The following is a 13559-nucleotide window of genomic DNA, read 5'->3' as shown; positions in this document are numbered from 1 at the left end:
TTTAATACAGTGACTGTATTTTGCAGAGCTTATCTGTTGGAAATTGTTAATACCTCTCAGGTTTCAACAACCTGTCAAAACCGAGCACTATCAGAAACATTTAAACATAATTAAAATCGTACATATAGGATTAAGTTGAAAAAGGCTGTAGTTTTGATATTACATAAATATATATAATTTCTGAGTAAAATAAATATATGAAGACAGGCAGAAGAGGTAAACAAAATAATGAAAAGTCTCTACTTGGAAATGGGTGATGATCCTAAAAACCAGATCGAGTCTATGTTTATTTTTAAGTGTGTAAAAGAGGGAGAGAGAAGTATTTTGAAAGCATTTGTATTGTTTTCTGAATAATTTAAGACTTAAGAGAATAGACAGTATCAACTTTAGTAGCTAATCATTTTGAATAGCCTAAGAGAAGCATTACCTGAGTACGTGCTCATCATTTTGGACAATTATGACAGTCATATACTTGGAGTGAGTACAGGATCCCAAAATCCCATTGCTAAATGCCACAGAATAGAGGAAAAAAAGTCCCTACCCTAAAATATTTCCTAATGTAAGTACATAGTACAAGTTATAGGCTGCTCACAGACACAGACAATCAAGAAACAAGGTCCCCTCAGTGTCCCCACACAGAGAGGTGGCAGGGCAGGGAGAAAGGGATAAAAGCAGATGTACTCACTGACATCCCAAAGTGCAAGTCACAGAAGAAGTGTGAACAGAGATACAACAAGAAACCAGGAACACAGCTCCAAAACTATCAGAGAGGTAGTCAGGGCCCACTGGCTTTATGAGCAGGTAAGGGCAGCAACATGTGCCGGTCATGGATACAGTGCTGGAAGCTGAAGAATAAGGCTAGAAATGCAGGGAATAAAAGCAAGAAATGGGAATTGAAACCAAAGGAAGTTGAAGGGGAGTATCTGAATGCTTGGTAGACAGTACCAATACACAAAAGACATGAAGAGATGAGCCTCTTCTTTGAGCAATGCTGCACCTGCTGCAGTCAGGAGGAGTGGAGGGAATGGACAGAAGCAGAAACCCAGGTGTGTCTTCAGCCATGGACTTTAGACCCGCCTTATACTCCATGGAAGGGCAGGAAAAGAGAGCTGCTGCAGACAGAGTGTCAGGTAAAGAATTCAGGTGTTTCTGAGAGAATAAAATACACAAACTTCAGGCATAACTCTTTCTTTATTTTATTTTGTTCTCTTTTTTTTTAAGTGAAAAAGAGGACACTCCTGAGAAAACAAATAAATGAAAGAACAAAGGAACAAGGATGGAAGGGAGGAGAGCTGAAGCTTAGCTATAACAATGGCAAAATTGTGTGGAGTTTCCTGGATAAAGAAAGGAGAATCACTTTAACAGTCATCAAACGGATATTTGGCTTAAGACATTACCCACCATTTGCCAATTCAGCTAATACGTTTATCAGGTTTTCATAGAGGAACAAAGACACATTTAACAGCAAAAGTTAGAAACAGAGGAGCAGCAGAGGCACAGATGGGATGGGATTGTTGAAAAGCCCTTTGATCAGTAACCCTAGGGATGAACTTGCAGTATTCCTCATCTATTTCTTCTAAAGGATGACAGTTTAAAATGAAGAAAGGGATCACAAATGCTTCACTATATCCCAAGAGTAGCACCATGTGAGAAGGACAAAAAGGGAATGAGCCAAGCCAGTTTGCAACTCCTGTTTTCTCTGCTGCAAGTAATGACAAATCACCTACAGTTCCAAAAGCAGAAAACCTGAAAAGACCCCATTTGCAAAAGCAAATTTTTTTTTAAAAAAAATCAATAAGCAGAAAGTATTGTGGATAACCAAGCACCCAGACACAATGGAAACCTATCACTTGTGTGTTATGGACCCTCATGACTGCATTAACCTTAGAAAGGGTAAGGGTATTGTGCCTTAGCTTCACACACTTCAAGAAGAGGGAGATTAATATCACTATTAAAAAAAGTTGTTCCAGTGCTCCTCTGGACGTTTATTTTTCCACATTGCACAGCTAGATCAGAAACTGAGGAAACAAGTTTTCTGCCTGCATTAGTTGTTGTGTCCCAGCTGGATTCTGCTTATGGCCACAATAACTCTTGTGCTGCTGCACAGGATCAGAGTAACCAGCTGGGATCAAGACCTCTGCCTTCAGTGGCAGTGCCAGGTAACATCAGGTTAAAGTCACCCTGAAACCATGGCCTTCAAAAGGACAAGCTCCTAACACAGAAATTGCCAGGAGCTCTTGCCATGAGCATAACTCTGAGCAATGGAACAACATTGCACCAGCTGAGTACCCCGGAACAGGAGATGTGTACTGGGAGGCCGAACCAAGGGAGTTTGTAGGTGAGAGTATGTGGTGTATCCTTCCCTGCTGCAAAGCTGGAGTTTCACTCTCTAGGTATGCATTGTCATTATGTCCCCAGGGTCATGGGCACACATAGAATTATTTACCCCAAAATCTAGATTTTAGTGCCAAATATTTTCAAATGCATCTCTAATCGAGAAATCACAAATGTGTGTTGTTAACTAAAAGCCTGTCTCTTCTATATTGTGCTTAAACAAAGACACCTCACTAAACAGGAAGAATGCATTGAGAATTCACTTTAATACATGTTTATTGGTGTCCTGCACTTTCAGTGTAGGAGGTTGGAGATGTAATAAAAAAGTTTCAAAATTTATTGATTCAATTTCATTTAAATCACTCTAAACAACCAGTGCTTTAGAGTTCAGAGAATTAACATTTACTGTCCGTTACAAGCAAAATTTTAATATTACTTTTTTCAAGTCCACTTGGAACTCCTCTTTTAAATTTTTTCAGATACATTCGTCATAGTAAACAATACATTTCAATCTGTGTCACAATCAACATTGATAAGGCCTTCTTAACCATTTTATACCACCTCCACTGTTACTTCATTGCAAAACACAATCTTATTTCATACTATAAATACCCATCCATGCACAAAACACAGGGGCCAGAAGTTACACATTAATATTTTATGTAGGCTTCCAAGTCTTCCTTTACCCTCTGAAGGTTTATGGTACACTTAAAAAGATATCTTTAGACTTGGTCTACTTGGTCTTAAAATACAAATATACAATATCCATAAGCATAAAAAAGTAAAGCTAGATGGCCTTACCATTTGTTATGAACTGCTAAAATCTTATACATGTACAATATAGCATCATGCTGATTAATATACATTAGTTAAATATATGAGCCAATAATGGGGATGTGGCCAAGCTTTATTGGTTTGTTTTCAAAAAGAATTTTTTTCATATACAAGTAAAAAGATTTTTAATCTTTTATTAAACTCATATGGACTACCTGAACCACACAGGTATCTGTAAGCCCTGCTGAGAAATTCAGGTCAAACTGGGACAAAGCCTGCTGATTCATTGGAAAAGGAACATAACACCTCGTGGGTGATGCCCACAATGTGCTGTTTCCAAGAGAATTCAAATTTACCAGCATTCACATTTTCAGGTCTAGAACACTAATTTTTGCATCTTACATTGCAGTTTATACTTTTTGTATCTATTCATCAGCCTTCAGCAGAAACAGTTCAGTACCTTGACAATGTCATAGATTTTTCTAAGTAGATATATAGTACAAAGTGTAGATAGTGAAACGAATAAGCACATATATACAGTCTTTGAAAGGCATTTTTGTGACCAGTTTAGCAGTGTTTATAGAAAACATTTAAGATAGTCACATTCTGCTGATACCACTGTATTGCAAACTGTCAAGCCACATTTCTTATATTAAACTTGTACTGCATTGTATATTGTACAACAGAGAACAATCAATCTTAAGGTGTGACACAATGAAAAAAAAATACTAGACTGAGTAAGGTAACCAGCACAGGGCTTAATTTTCCTGAGGTTTGTAAGAATTTTTTAAACAAAAATCACAGTGACCAGGCTAAACTGCAAACATACTGTTAAGTTTTAAATATACAGTTTATACATAAGTTCTGTGCATGGTTGACTCAACTGTGTATGTTCATGCTGATGTTTCCTTTAAATGACTCGCCACTGCATAATACTTGTGTCCTTTCCTCCTGTGGAGATGAGATGGGTGTCTTCACAGAGAAAATCTACATTAGTTACATGACTACTGTGTCCACCGTACACATGGCTTGGAGCCTAGAAAACACCATATTAGTGAGAATAGCAGCTGTCATAAAAGCATCTCATTAAAACATTCATGAAACAATGAAAGCAAGGCATCACATCATTCTCTCTAAGTATTTAATATTAAATCATCTTTTATATTGAACTGCTGTCTCAATCAACCTTAATTAAATTCCTTAGATGTATAAACACTCCCATTCTTCCTCTTTTGATGTGTTTGGGGTGGTTTTTTTGTTCATAGGAAAACAACATTTAATGCATTTCTGCAAACTACAAGAGTAAATTTTTGGGAAATACCTTACCCTAAACTGTGAGCATGGATATGAGAAGAGATGTACTTTGCCAAAGTCATCTCCTGTTGACAGCAGTTTTCTCCCATGGGATCGACAGACAGCATTGATATCTGTACCATCTGAACCTTCAGGCCATACACCTGAAACACAGAGGGACTAATTAAAGACTTCTATAATGGAAATAGTGACAGCCTAAGTTTCTGTTAAAATATTAATAAAGGATAAACTGTTTAAGGAAAAGAAAAACCTATAAAAATAACTACATCTGAGTCAGAATGCGTATTGTCATACTAGCTAAAATCCAGTTCCTAATGGGTAATCAAGCACATTAAAACATGCTTTATTCCCTCAGGTCAGCAAAGTGCTTTTTAATCTGAGAAGGTGCATTCTGCTGAACTACAGTCATGTGTCTGAGCCTGAAAGAATTTTCATATGGTTATGTGGAAAAGTAAGTTACTGCTTTTATTTTCCCTTCTCCTTATGTATAAGTTAACACACTTTTTTCATATTACATGGGTATGTTTTTTAGACTAGAGTATGATCCAAAAGTAATTTCTTTGTAACACTGAAGTCTAAAGCCTATGAAAAAAGACATTATATAGTTTACATTATTATTTTTAATTAGTAGAGCCCTTGAAAAGGAACTGAACCTACTATAAGGTTTTTAAATGCTTCTGTTGTACTGTAAGTACTTTTTTCCCCACTTACTGTACTCTTTGCTGTTCTTGCACAAAGTAGTGTTCTAAAACCAAACTGTAAGGTCAACAGTGCAGAAACCAAATCTGTGCATCACATCTTTAATGCCTCTGAATACTTGCTTGTAATAAATTGCTATTTTACTAAAATCCACCCAGTTATTGAAATTTCAAGATTTTGCATGCAGTACTGCAGGCTTTTTTTTGGTTATGATTTTCTAATTTAGATTTAATCTAATCCCTACTCAACATAAAGGGCACCAAACTTTCAGAGACCACTGTCATCTTGAGTTATACTGTGTGTTCTGCCATTATGACTTGGCAAAACCCCTGCCTGTTCTGTGATTTTCAATGCCTGTCCCTGCGTCACCCATCCTCTGCAGCTCTGCCCACCAGTGCATGCCCCTCCTCTGATGTTGCTGCAGGTCAAGGTGAGAGAGTTGCTACTCCCCTAAAAACTCCTGAGGCACACTCCAGTTCCTCCTTCTTTGGGATACTCCTAAGCCCATAGTGGGCATTTGCCATGGACCGTGGGAACAGCTATCCTTCAATCACTGGGATTCTTCCCAAATACTGCCTTTGTATCACCGCACAGCAATTCACCAAGAGGAGGTAATTCCATGTCTTTATAAGGAATTACAAATAGCTGTAAATAAAATGCAAAGTCTGCTTTGTAGACTGCCCTTAACTTTGCTGATGTGTGTGGAAACACCATGTTGCTAGAGCAGGGATAGTAAAAGAAGCCCAAAGAAGAGGAAGCTGTAAAGAAACGTGGTAATTGCTACTCGTGGAATTATGAATATGCAGAACAAAGCGACACAGAAAAACTTTTTGAAATATCTTCTTTGACAAGAAGGAGGCTATATGAATATCAAATGCTAGCTGAAAAGAGGCAGGAGTCTTCCCAAGAGGTCACTGTGACAAGCTGGAAATAGCCCCTGAAGGAAACGGTTAAAGAAACAAGACTGCCATTTTGAAATGGGGACAGGATAATAGCAGGGTTTTTCTTTGAATCTCTTGGTTCTTTCAAAATCCATCCCAGTGCCTCACTATCAGTTTTCATGAATATGCAAATTGAACCCCCCTTGCTGAAAAAGTAGTCCTTATTTTTTTCCCATCCTCTGCAGATCTGTAAAAGAGACCACTTCCTTTCCCTCATTTGAAGACTGATGCCATGCTATTTTTTCCTCCTCTTCTCTAAAATGCATTAATTACGTCTCTTCTCTCAGAACAATATTTAGATGGATAATTAATTATTCTTGCTAGTCAGCACATTATCTGTTGGTCCAATGTGCAAAAACCAGAAGCAGTCATTCCAGCTGTGACTGAAGCTGATACTGATAACCAGATGATTGTTTCACATTTTGCATGGCATCCTTTTCATTACACATCCCACTAATGTATCTGCCTTTCCTACAACAGCATAATGCTCTTGACTCATGTTCAGTTTGTGTGCAAGAGTAATCTAATCTTTCTGTGCAGATCTGCTGTCATCTGTTCTGCATTTGTACAACTGGGTTCTGCCATTCTAGTGGGGAGCCTCCTCTTTGGCCCTACTGAATTCCTTTCATTTGTTCATACTGCTCCTCTGTTTCTCAAGACAGCTTGCTAATCCTGCAGCTTTACACCACCTACAAACCTTTGTGCTGATTTAACATGCATGCTATTAATAAATATATTCAAACAAACATAATATTCAATTTACAGTGTTCTAGTTGGTTTTGAACCCAACCAGTCTGAGCTCTGCTTTGCTTGCAATGTTGTCAGGCTTTGTACAGTATCTTAGATTTCTTCTGTTCCTGTTCTTAACCTCAAACACTATTTTTTTCAAAACTAGGCATGTGCTATGAACTGATACCTTACTTGTGTATCCAGTAGCACATGGCTCTTGAAAGAGTTTATAGATCAGTATAGATAAGTTTTAAAGTCTTTGCTCCTTCACATTTATGTGTTTTTATCACTGAAACATCCTCCCCCAAGCACAGTACTTTACATGCTATTGACTTTCAGCTGAATCATCTCTAAACACTTCCAGACTGACTAATCTGTTCCCAGGCCCAAAGACAGGTGTTCAACAGACCAGTGTTCCTTTCCCCCCCTGTGCTGGTTATGCTCATCTGAGGATGCTACTCATAGCTTGGGATTTTTATGTGGTTCTGCCAGAGAGAGAAAATAGCCCTAGTTTCAGTCAGCCATAGCTACTGAAAAATCAATACACTAGAAGCCTCACATCCTGGATGCTGTGATTGCTTCTTCTGTGTCCAGTGGGGCGATCCCAGCAAACATGTGAAAACTATCCAATCTGGCTGCTCTGGGGCCCCAAAGTACTGATGGACTTCCAATAAAAAGGAACTGCTTTCCAGCTCATAATCTATGTGCTTCTTCTAGCCACTCACTTTGCACTTTAGCCTCTCTATATGGGCTCTGAAGGTATATATGATTCTGCAGATATTGCATTCATTCTCCAGTTTTTCAGTACTTTACCTGTTCTCTCTGAGATGTCACAAATAAGTACTAATGGTCTCAAGTTGACATTAACCAGTTGTTATTACACATACAAGGTTCATCACACTCAAATACTTTGAAAATACCTGACTTATTTCAACTTCCCAAACTACTCCTTCCCTACTGAAAGCAGTAAGCACTAACTGGGTTTGTCATCAAATTGTAGTCAGTCTTTTATTAAAGAAGCATTTTAAAAAGCATTGGGTTTTGTAACACTTCCACTTTAGCAGTGTCATCTCTCCTCCCCCCTTAGTAGATTATTTTGTCCCATGGTCTGGCTCAAAAAGCTGATCTGTTGCAAGGCATAGGGACAATCCCTTTTAAGTGTGACATGCCTCTCTTCTCTGACTTTTTTTCAAAAGCAGCCCCAGATTCTAATAGCACTGTATTTTGCAGGAATCTGAATTAAAAAGTAAGGAACCCTCACACAAAGTATTTAGTATCTCAGAGTGTCTGGACCTGTGATGCTAGATGCAAAGACTTTGTAGCTCTTGAACTGTGTGTAGGGTGTACTCAAACCCCAGAAATATTTTAATCGTTCCATAAGAGCCTCTATCCCTTAAATGAAAAATACATTATGTCAACATGCATTCAATCTTCCAGGATCTCCTGCTTTTACTAAATCTGCATGCTGTGATATCCAAGCACTGCTTGTCAGCTAAATGATAGAAAATCTGAATATGTTTTCCCAGCATACTGCTACTGCCATAGCATCTTCAGGCATTGAAAACATACCCTTTCTGTCTGCCTTCAAACACATCACTGCAATCTCTTCTACTTGAAACATGGGTGCAACTATTCCTGGTTTACACTTCCACTAAACCAGACTCTTCTCTGAACTTCTGCCATGGCTTCCTATTACCTCTTGAGGACTCAAGAATTTGAAGCTTCTCATAGTCAGTTTTTGTAACCATCTGTCCAGTTCTGTACACATTGTAGAATGAGAAGAAAGCTTCGGACTACACTGGGGAAAGTGGATCCTTCAAAACTGGCAAAAGAGAAGTCTCACGGAAACAAACCATTGGATTTTTTGTTACGTTTTTCTTTTTGAATTTCTTTTAGTCTATTTAATTGGTACTGTATCACAGTACATGATAAGTTCTTAATGAGGGACACTACCATTGATTTTGTTTTTGCATAGTAACCAAAGCAAATGAAACCAGTTCTGGTAAGGGGATTCGACCCAGTAACTGCCTAAATACATGACAATTTCACAGAATTGGTACTTTAAATTTAAAATTATGAGAAGCTGCTCTACTGTGACAGAAAGGGCAGTGTGTGGTTTTTTCCTTATCTGCCACTTATGTTGTAATATGATATTTGTACTTGAAGCTAGCAGGAATATTAAATCAGAGCCTTTCTGGATTGAAATAAGAAGACAGATTGTAATAAAAATGGCATAACAGAAGTTCTGTATTTTTTCCTGAATTATGAATAGTCATGTTTCATAAGCAAAAGTTGGCATTCCATGTGTTTGTTAATAAGAAGAATGGTAAGAGCTTGTAAGAGGAAATACACTTACCAAAAACATGAAATCCTAAAGTACAGGTGTAAGTGGCCCATTCTATATCCCTAGTTGTTTCCACACTCACAACTTGTTTACAAGCAGAGGGGATCCCTACAAAAGAAAAAAAAATACACCATAAACCACATAAAACCTACATAACAACAAATTTTATTCTCAAATTGTATAGATTTCTGATTACAACAGATGAATTAAAACATATGGTTGATCTTGGCAGTTATATGGTCTCATTTAAATTTTAAATCTGTGTTAGATTGCCTGAACTTTGCAAAAAAGGACTAAATATAATTCTTACTCACAGTATAAGATTTCATAGTCTCCTGAATTAGACACAAGATATTGTGAATTAACGGACCAATCCAGATGAGTAATGAAGCTGGAATGACCCTACAGTGAGAAAAAGTATTGTATTAACTGCACATTAACAGTGTGCCACAATGGGACAGTACTAATACAGTGCAACAAAATACGCTTTGGGTATTGATACAGAACCAGGACAATAAAGGTTACTTACTGAACATTTGCCAATTCTAGTGTACTTTCTTCCATTTTCACTTACACCATATATATAAATGCAGTTGTCATGGGAACCTATTGCCAAGAAGTTTCCATCTATAAACACAAAAAGTAAAACTGCAATTATTTCTGTAAGAAAGAACTTAGGCTAATTTTGAAAAGTTTGTATGTCACAGACAAGAGGAACTGTTCTTAAAGGCCTTGATAATGAAAAATTAATAAATGAAATTATATTTTTAATTTTCCAGTGGCATATTGATGTGTCTATCAAGACTACAAACCAGCAATTTTATACTAACAAATATTACTGTTAACAACACATAACATTTCTGGAAGTAGCTATAGTCCATTTAGGGCTAACCCAATTGCAACAATCTGCAGAGTTAAGTCTTTTTCCCTTCTTCACAGTGAATCCATATTGAATGTGTTGGGGAGAGAGGGCAAACAAAACCACCCATGAATTCCTGCCAATGTTTCACTTTTCACTTATTTTCAGCTTCAGTATGGCAAACCTTAAAACAAACCAACCCTTAGTTTAATAAAAAAATCAACCCCGTTGTTTTGCCCAGTAAATAAATGCTCTCAAACCTGGTGAGTAACGCATTACAGACAGCTGTTCATTTCCATCTGTGTGTACAGTGACCAAGTCTTTTGTTTCTGTGTCAAACACAAACCACCTGTTGTAAACACAGAAAGAGGCCAATAAATCACTCCATAAGGAATTTAAATCTACTGTAATCTTGACCAACTTTTCTTCTGTCAAAATAGCATAAGTTTTATACCAAGAAGAGAAAAACAGCAACTGCTACTCAGTTTGGTCTATTTTTACTTCAACACAAGGATAGTTTCTTTCACATCTTTTTTAATCATAAAAATGTTTGAGCATTGATCCCAATATCAGTCTTCAGATTTTAGTGTGTTTTAATATGTTATGCGTAAGAATAAAGTAAGCATTGCTTGTTATGTCCCTTCTCCTTTAAAGACCTTCCTCTGTCTATGCTGATGTTTAAATTGATGCCTGCATTAAATCCTAGAGCAAGGGAAAACACAAACAAGCATCAGGATCATTCGCTTCTAATAAAAGAGATTAATTAATTTATTTTAAAGAGATTAATTAATTATTTTTGGTAGTTTAATTTAATTAATTATTTGTAACAAACCAAAAGTAAGGTTGTGGAAACATGTAGAAAGGACAAAGATAAAATTTGCAATTCAATAATTGCATCAGATTACTATAGACAAAGAGAAGATTCCTCTCAAAGCTTTTCCTTTTATTTTACTTAATTTAGTAAATAAAGTACATTCAGTAACAAAAGCAAGTTCTTTATTTAGAGCTGATATAAAATCTGAAATAACCTTGCCTACAAGCTACAAGCTTCCTATATGTTCTCAGTGAACTGGAACTGTTTTCAGTCCTAACAGGCAAGTCTGCCCTCAAGTGACATTAAAGGAGAGGGAGAAGTCAAAGACAGTCCCTCCTATGAGAGACAACCACAGATAAACCCAGCAGCTGCCACTGATGTCATCAAGGGCTCAACCTGCTGTCCAAAATACTCTCCTGCACCTCAGTTTCCTCTGCCTTGTTTTTCCCTCACACTCTTCATGCAGAACAAATCTCTTAATGTGCATTTTTACACTACGTCTAGCACAGTGGAACAGCCGCTAAAGTTTTTTAAAGCCTCTGGTTGTCACTGCATTGGGGATCATGAACCACTTGCTACATTTTCCAACACACAAATTTTTTCTATGTGTTTTCCTCCATGCAGCCCTTGGAGGAAATCTCCCTCCACATCTGCAAAGTTAACCCACTCTATCAGACTCCTCCTTTAGCCTCTCTTTTTTTAACTTTTTTTAACAAAGATTTAACTTTTAGGTCACTGGTATGGTGACAGTACTTCTCACACCTGGTCTCAAAGCTAACCTGGACTTCTTCCCCTCTCTAAATTTCCTCCTCCCACTGATCTTACACTGTCTCTCCCCCAGGACAGAAACCATCTCTTTGTTCATGCAGCTGTCAGCAAACACAGGGTGCTGGCCCAAGCCTAAAGTTTCTAGGCCCTAAGGCAAAGTGCCTAGAAATACAAATAAATTTCACTGTGACCTACAAATAAATTCCACTGTGACACTGAATAGAAATCAATAGGGAATGAAGATGTGTCATTGCATATATCTGCAAAGCCAGAACATGAACTTGGATGCGAGCTGGAAAAATCAGTGTTTGATGGTGTCCAAGGTGTAGCTCTGCATCTCTTACCTTCCAGTCAGTGTCCCTACTGCAACAACAGATGCTGAAGGATGAAAACCTGAAGACTGTGCTGGATCCTGAAATGTTTCAGAAAGAAGCACACTTTTTTACTAGTCCAAGTTACCAAGTTATAACAAAAATACAATTCAATTATCTGCCTCTGGAACACAGTGAAACTATCTCGTCGATTTTTAGGGGTTGTTTTTTCTCTTTCAATATAAACTTGAGGAGTAAAAAAGCATTTTAACTGAATGAAGTATTATCCAATTAATTTCTTTTCCCTCTATACAAGGCCACTGTTTTCTTTTCTGTACTATCTAAAAAAATTTGGCAAGTGACTTCATAACAATAACACTGGCAATGGCAACTTCTCATCAAATCACAAAGAAATAAGATAAAAATAACTTCTTAAACCAGAGCTGACCTTAGAATTAAGCATCAAAGCTTCAGTTTACAGTTTATTTACAGTCTGAAGGATAAGCAAGTCCCTTATTCAACAAAGGTACGTGGCACTTTGCAGAAGGGGTAAAGCCCAACTCCTACACACATCAACATCTTTTCCCAGAACCTGCCAAGCTGCAGCTCAGTGGGAGATTAAGGGCATGAACTCGGTTTTTTATTTGGATGTGCAATTTTAAAACATTTTACTTCTTAAAACTCTGGTGTTTTTCTTGCAATTTCAACATATACCTAAAAACAAGGCAAGCATTTTCTTTCTAATACTTGTCCAGTTATAAAGAACTTCTCAGATTATAGCAGAAAACACCAATATAGCTTTTTTTCCCCTCATACCATTAAAACATAATTTTAAAATCTATGCAAAAATCCCAGTCCAGTGATCCATCTCATGGAAATGTTTGTGTCCTTAATTTTCTGTGTTTTAAAACAGTATCATATTGTAGCTGTTTCAGTAAAGCTGTTGACATTTTTAGTAATTGGTAATTACTAGCCCTAGAGGCTAGGTAAAAAGGATATTCTCATTAATTACAAGCAAGTGACTAATTTAAAAGGATTACCAACTCTAAAGAAACTTTCAGAGAATTTTTGAGATCCAGATTTCTATGCACAGTTTCTAAAACACTACAGCATCCCAGAAAGGAAAATTTCCTAATTTTTTTAAAGTATAATTTCATAGAAAATGCTAAGATATTTCATTGAATAAACTAGAGGTTCAAACAGTGCATTTAATCTAATTTTTACTCAGAGTAGCTACATTAAAACGCTTTACATTGATGTCTATGACAGAAATAGGTTAACATGAAATTATTTTCTTCCCCTCTAGTTATTACTTTAAGGTATTTTTAAACCATAATCTTAAGAAAAACCAAAATTAGTAGAGAATTTCTATAACAGAAGAGCTATATCTAACAGATTTATACCTCTATAATCTTGTTCCAGATAGGATGGTGAGTGGTTGCATCCCAAAGTGTAATGTGTTTGTCATGTCCACACGTGAAGAACTGAGGCTTAGAGGAATGGACTGCAAGTCCCCAGAGCTCATCAGTGTGACCCTAAGCAAGCAGAGATGTTGTTAGACAAGGACAGGCCATCGAAAGTAAACATGTTTAAACAGTATTAAAATGATCAATCTATATATTAAAACATTCCAAAAATATGTTAGATACATACATATTTATAATGATTCTTA

General features: G+C 37.0%; 1 protein-coding gene across 7 annotated transcripts in view; it reads right to left on the bottom strand.

Annotated features, from left to right (window-relative positions):
- Nucleotides 1–2592: 2592 nt before the first annotated feature.
- The window catches only part of EML1 (EMAP like 1), a 79178-nt gene continuing 68211 nt past the window's right edge, over nt 2593–13559 (bottom strand). For all 7 annotated transcript variants that reach the window (XM_066321864.1, XM_066321871.1, XM_066321865.1 and 4 more), the window contains 8 exons: nt 13291–13422; nt 11921–11988; nt 10255–10343; nt 9665–9762; nt 9450–9537; nt 9148–9243; nt 4435–4565; nt 2593–4144 (listed from right to left, as the gene is read on the bottom strand). In XM_066321864.1, the coding sequence (XP_066177961.1) occupies nt 4019–4144; nt 4435–4565; nt 9148–9243; nt 9450–9537; nt 9665–9762; nt 10255–10343; nt 11921–11988; nt 13291–13422 (828 nt within the window). In that variant the 3' untranslated portion in view covers nt 2593–4018. The remainder of the gene's footprint in view (nt 4145–4434; nt 4566–9147; nt 9244–9449; nt 9538–9664; nt 9763–10254; nt 10344–11920; nt 11989–13290; nt 13423–13559) is intronic.

This window comes from Sylvia atricapilla, chromosome 6 (assembly GCF_009819655.1).
Source record: "Sylvia atricapilla isolate bSylAtr1 chromosome 6, bSylAtr1.pri, whole genome shotgun sequence".
Taxonomy (NCBI): domain Eukaryota; kingdom Metazoa; phylum Chordata; class Aves; order Passeriformes; family Sylviidae; genus Sylvia; species Sylvia atricapilla.
The sequence above is the reverse complement of the archived record's forward strand: the minus strand, read 5'-3'. Positions and strand labels throughout refer to the sequence as shown.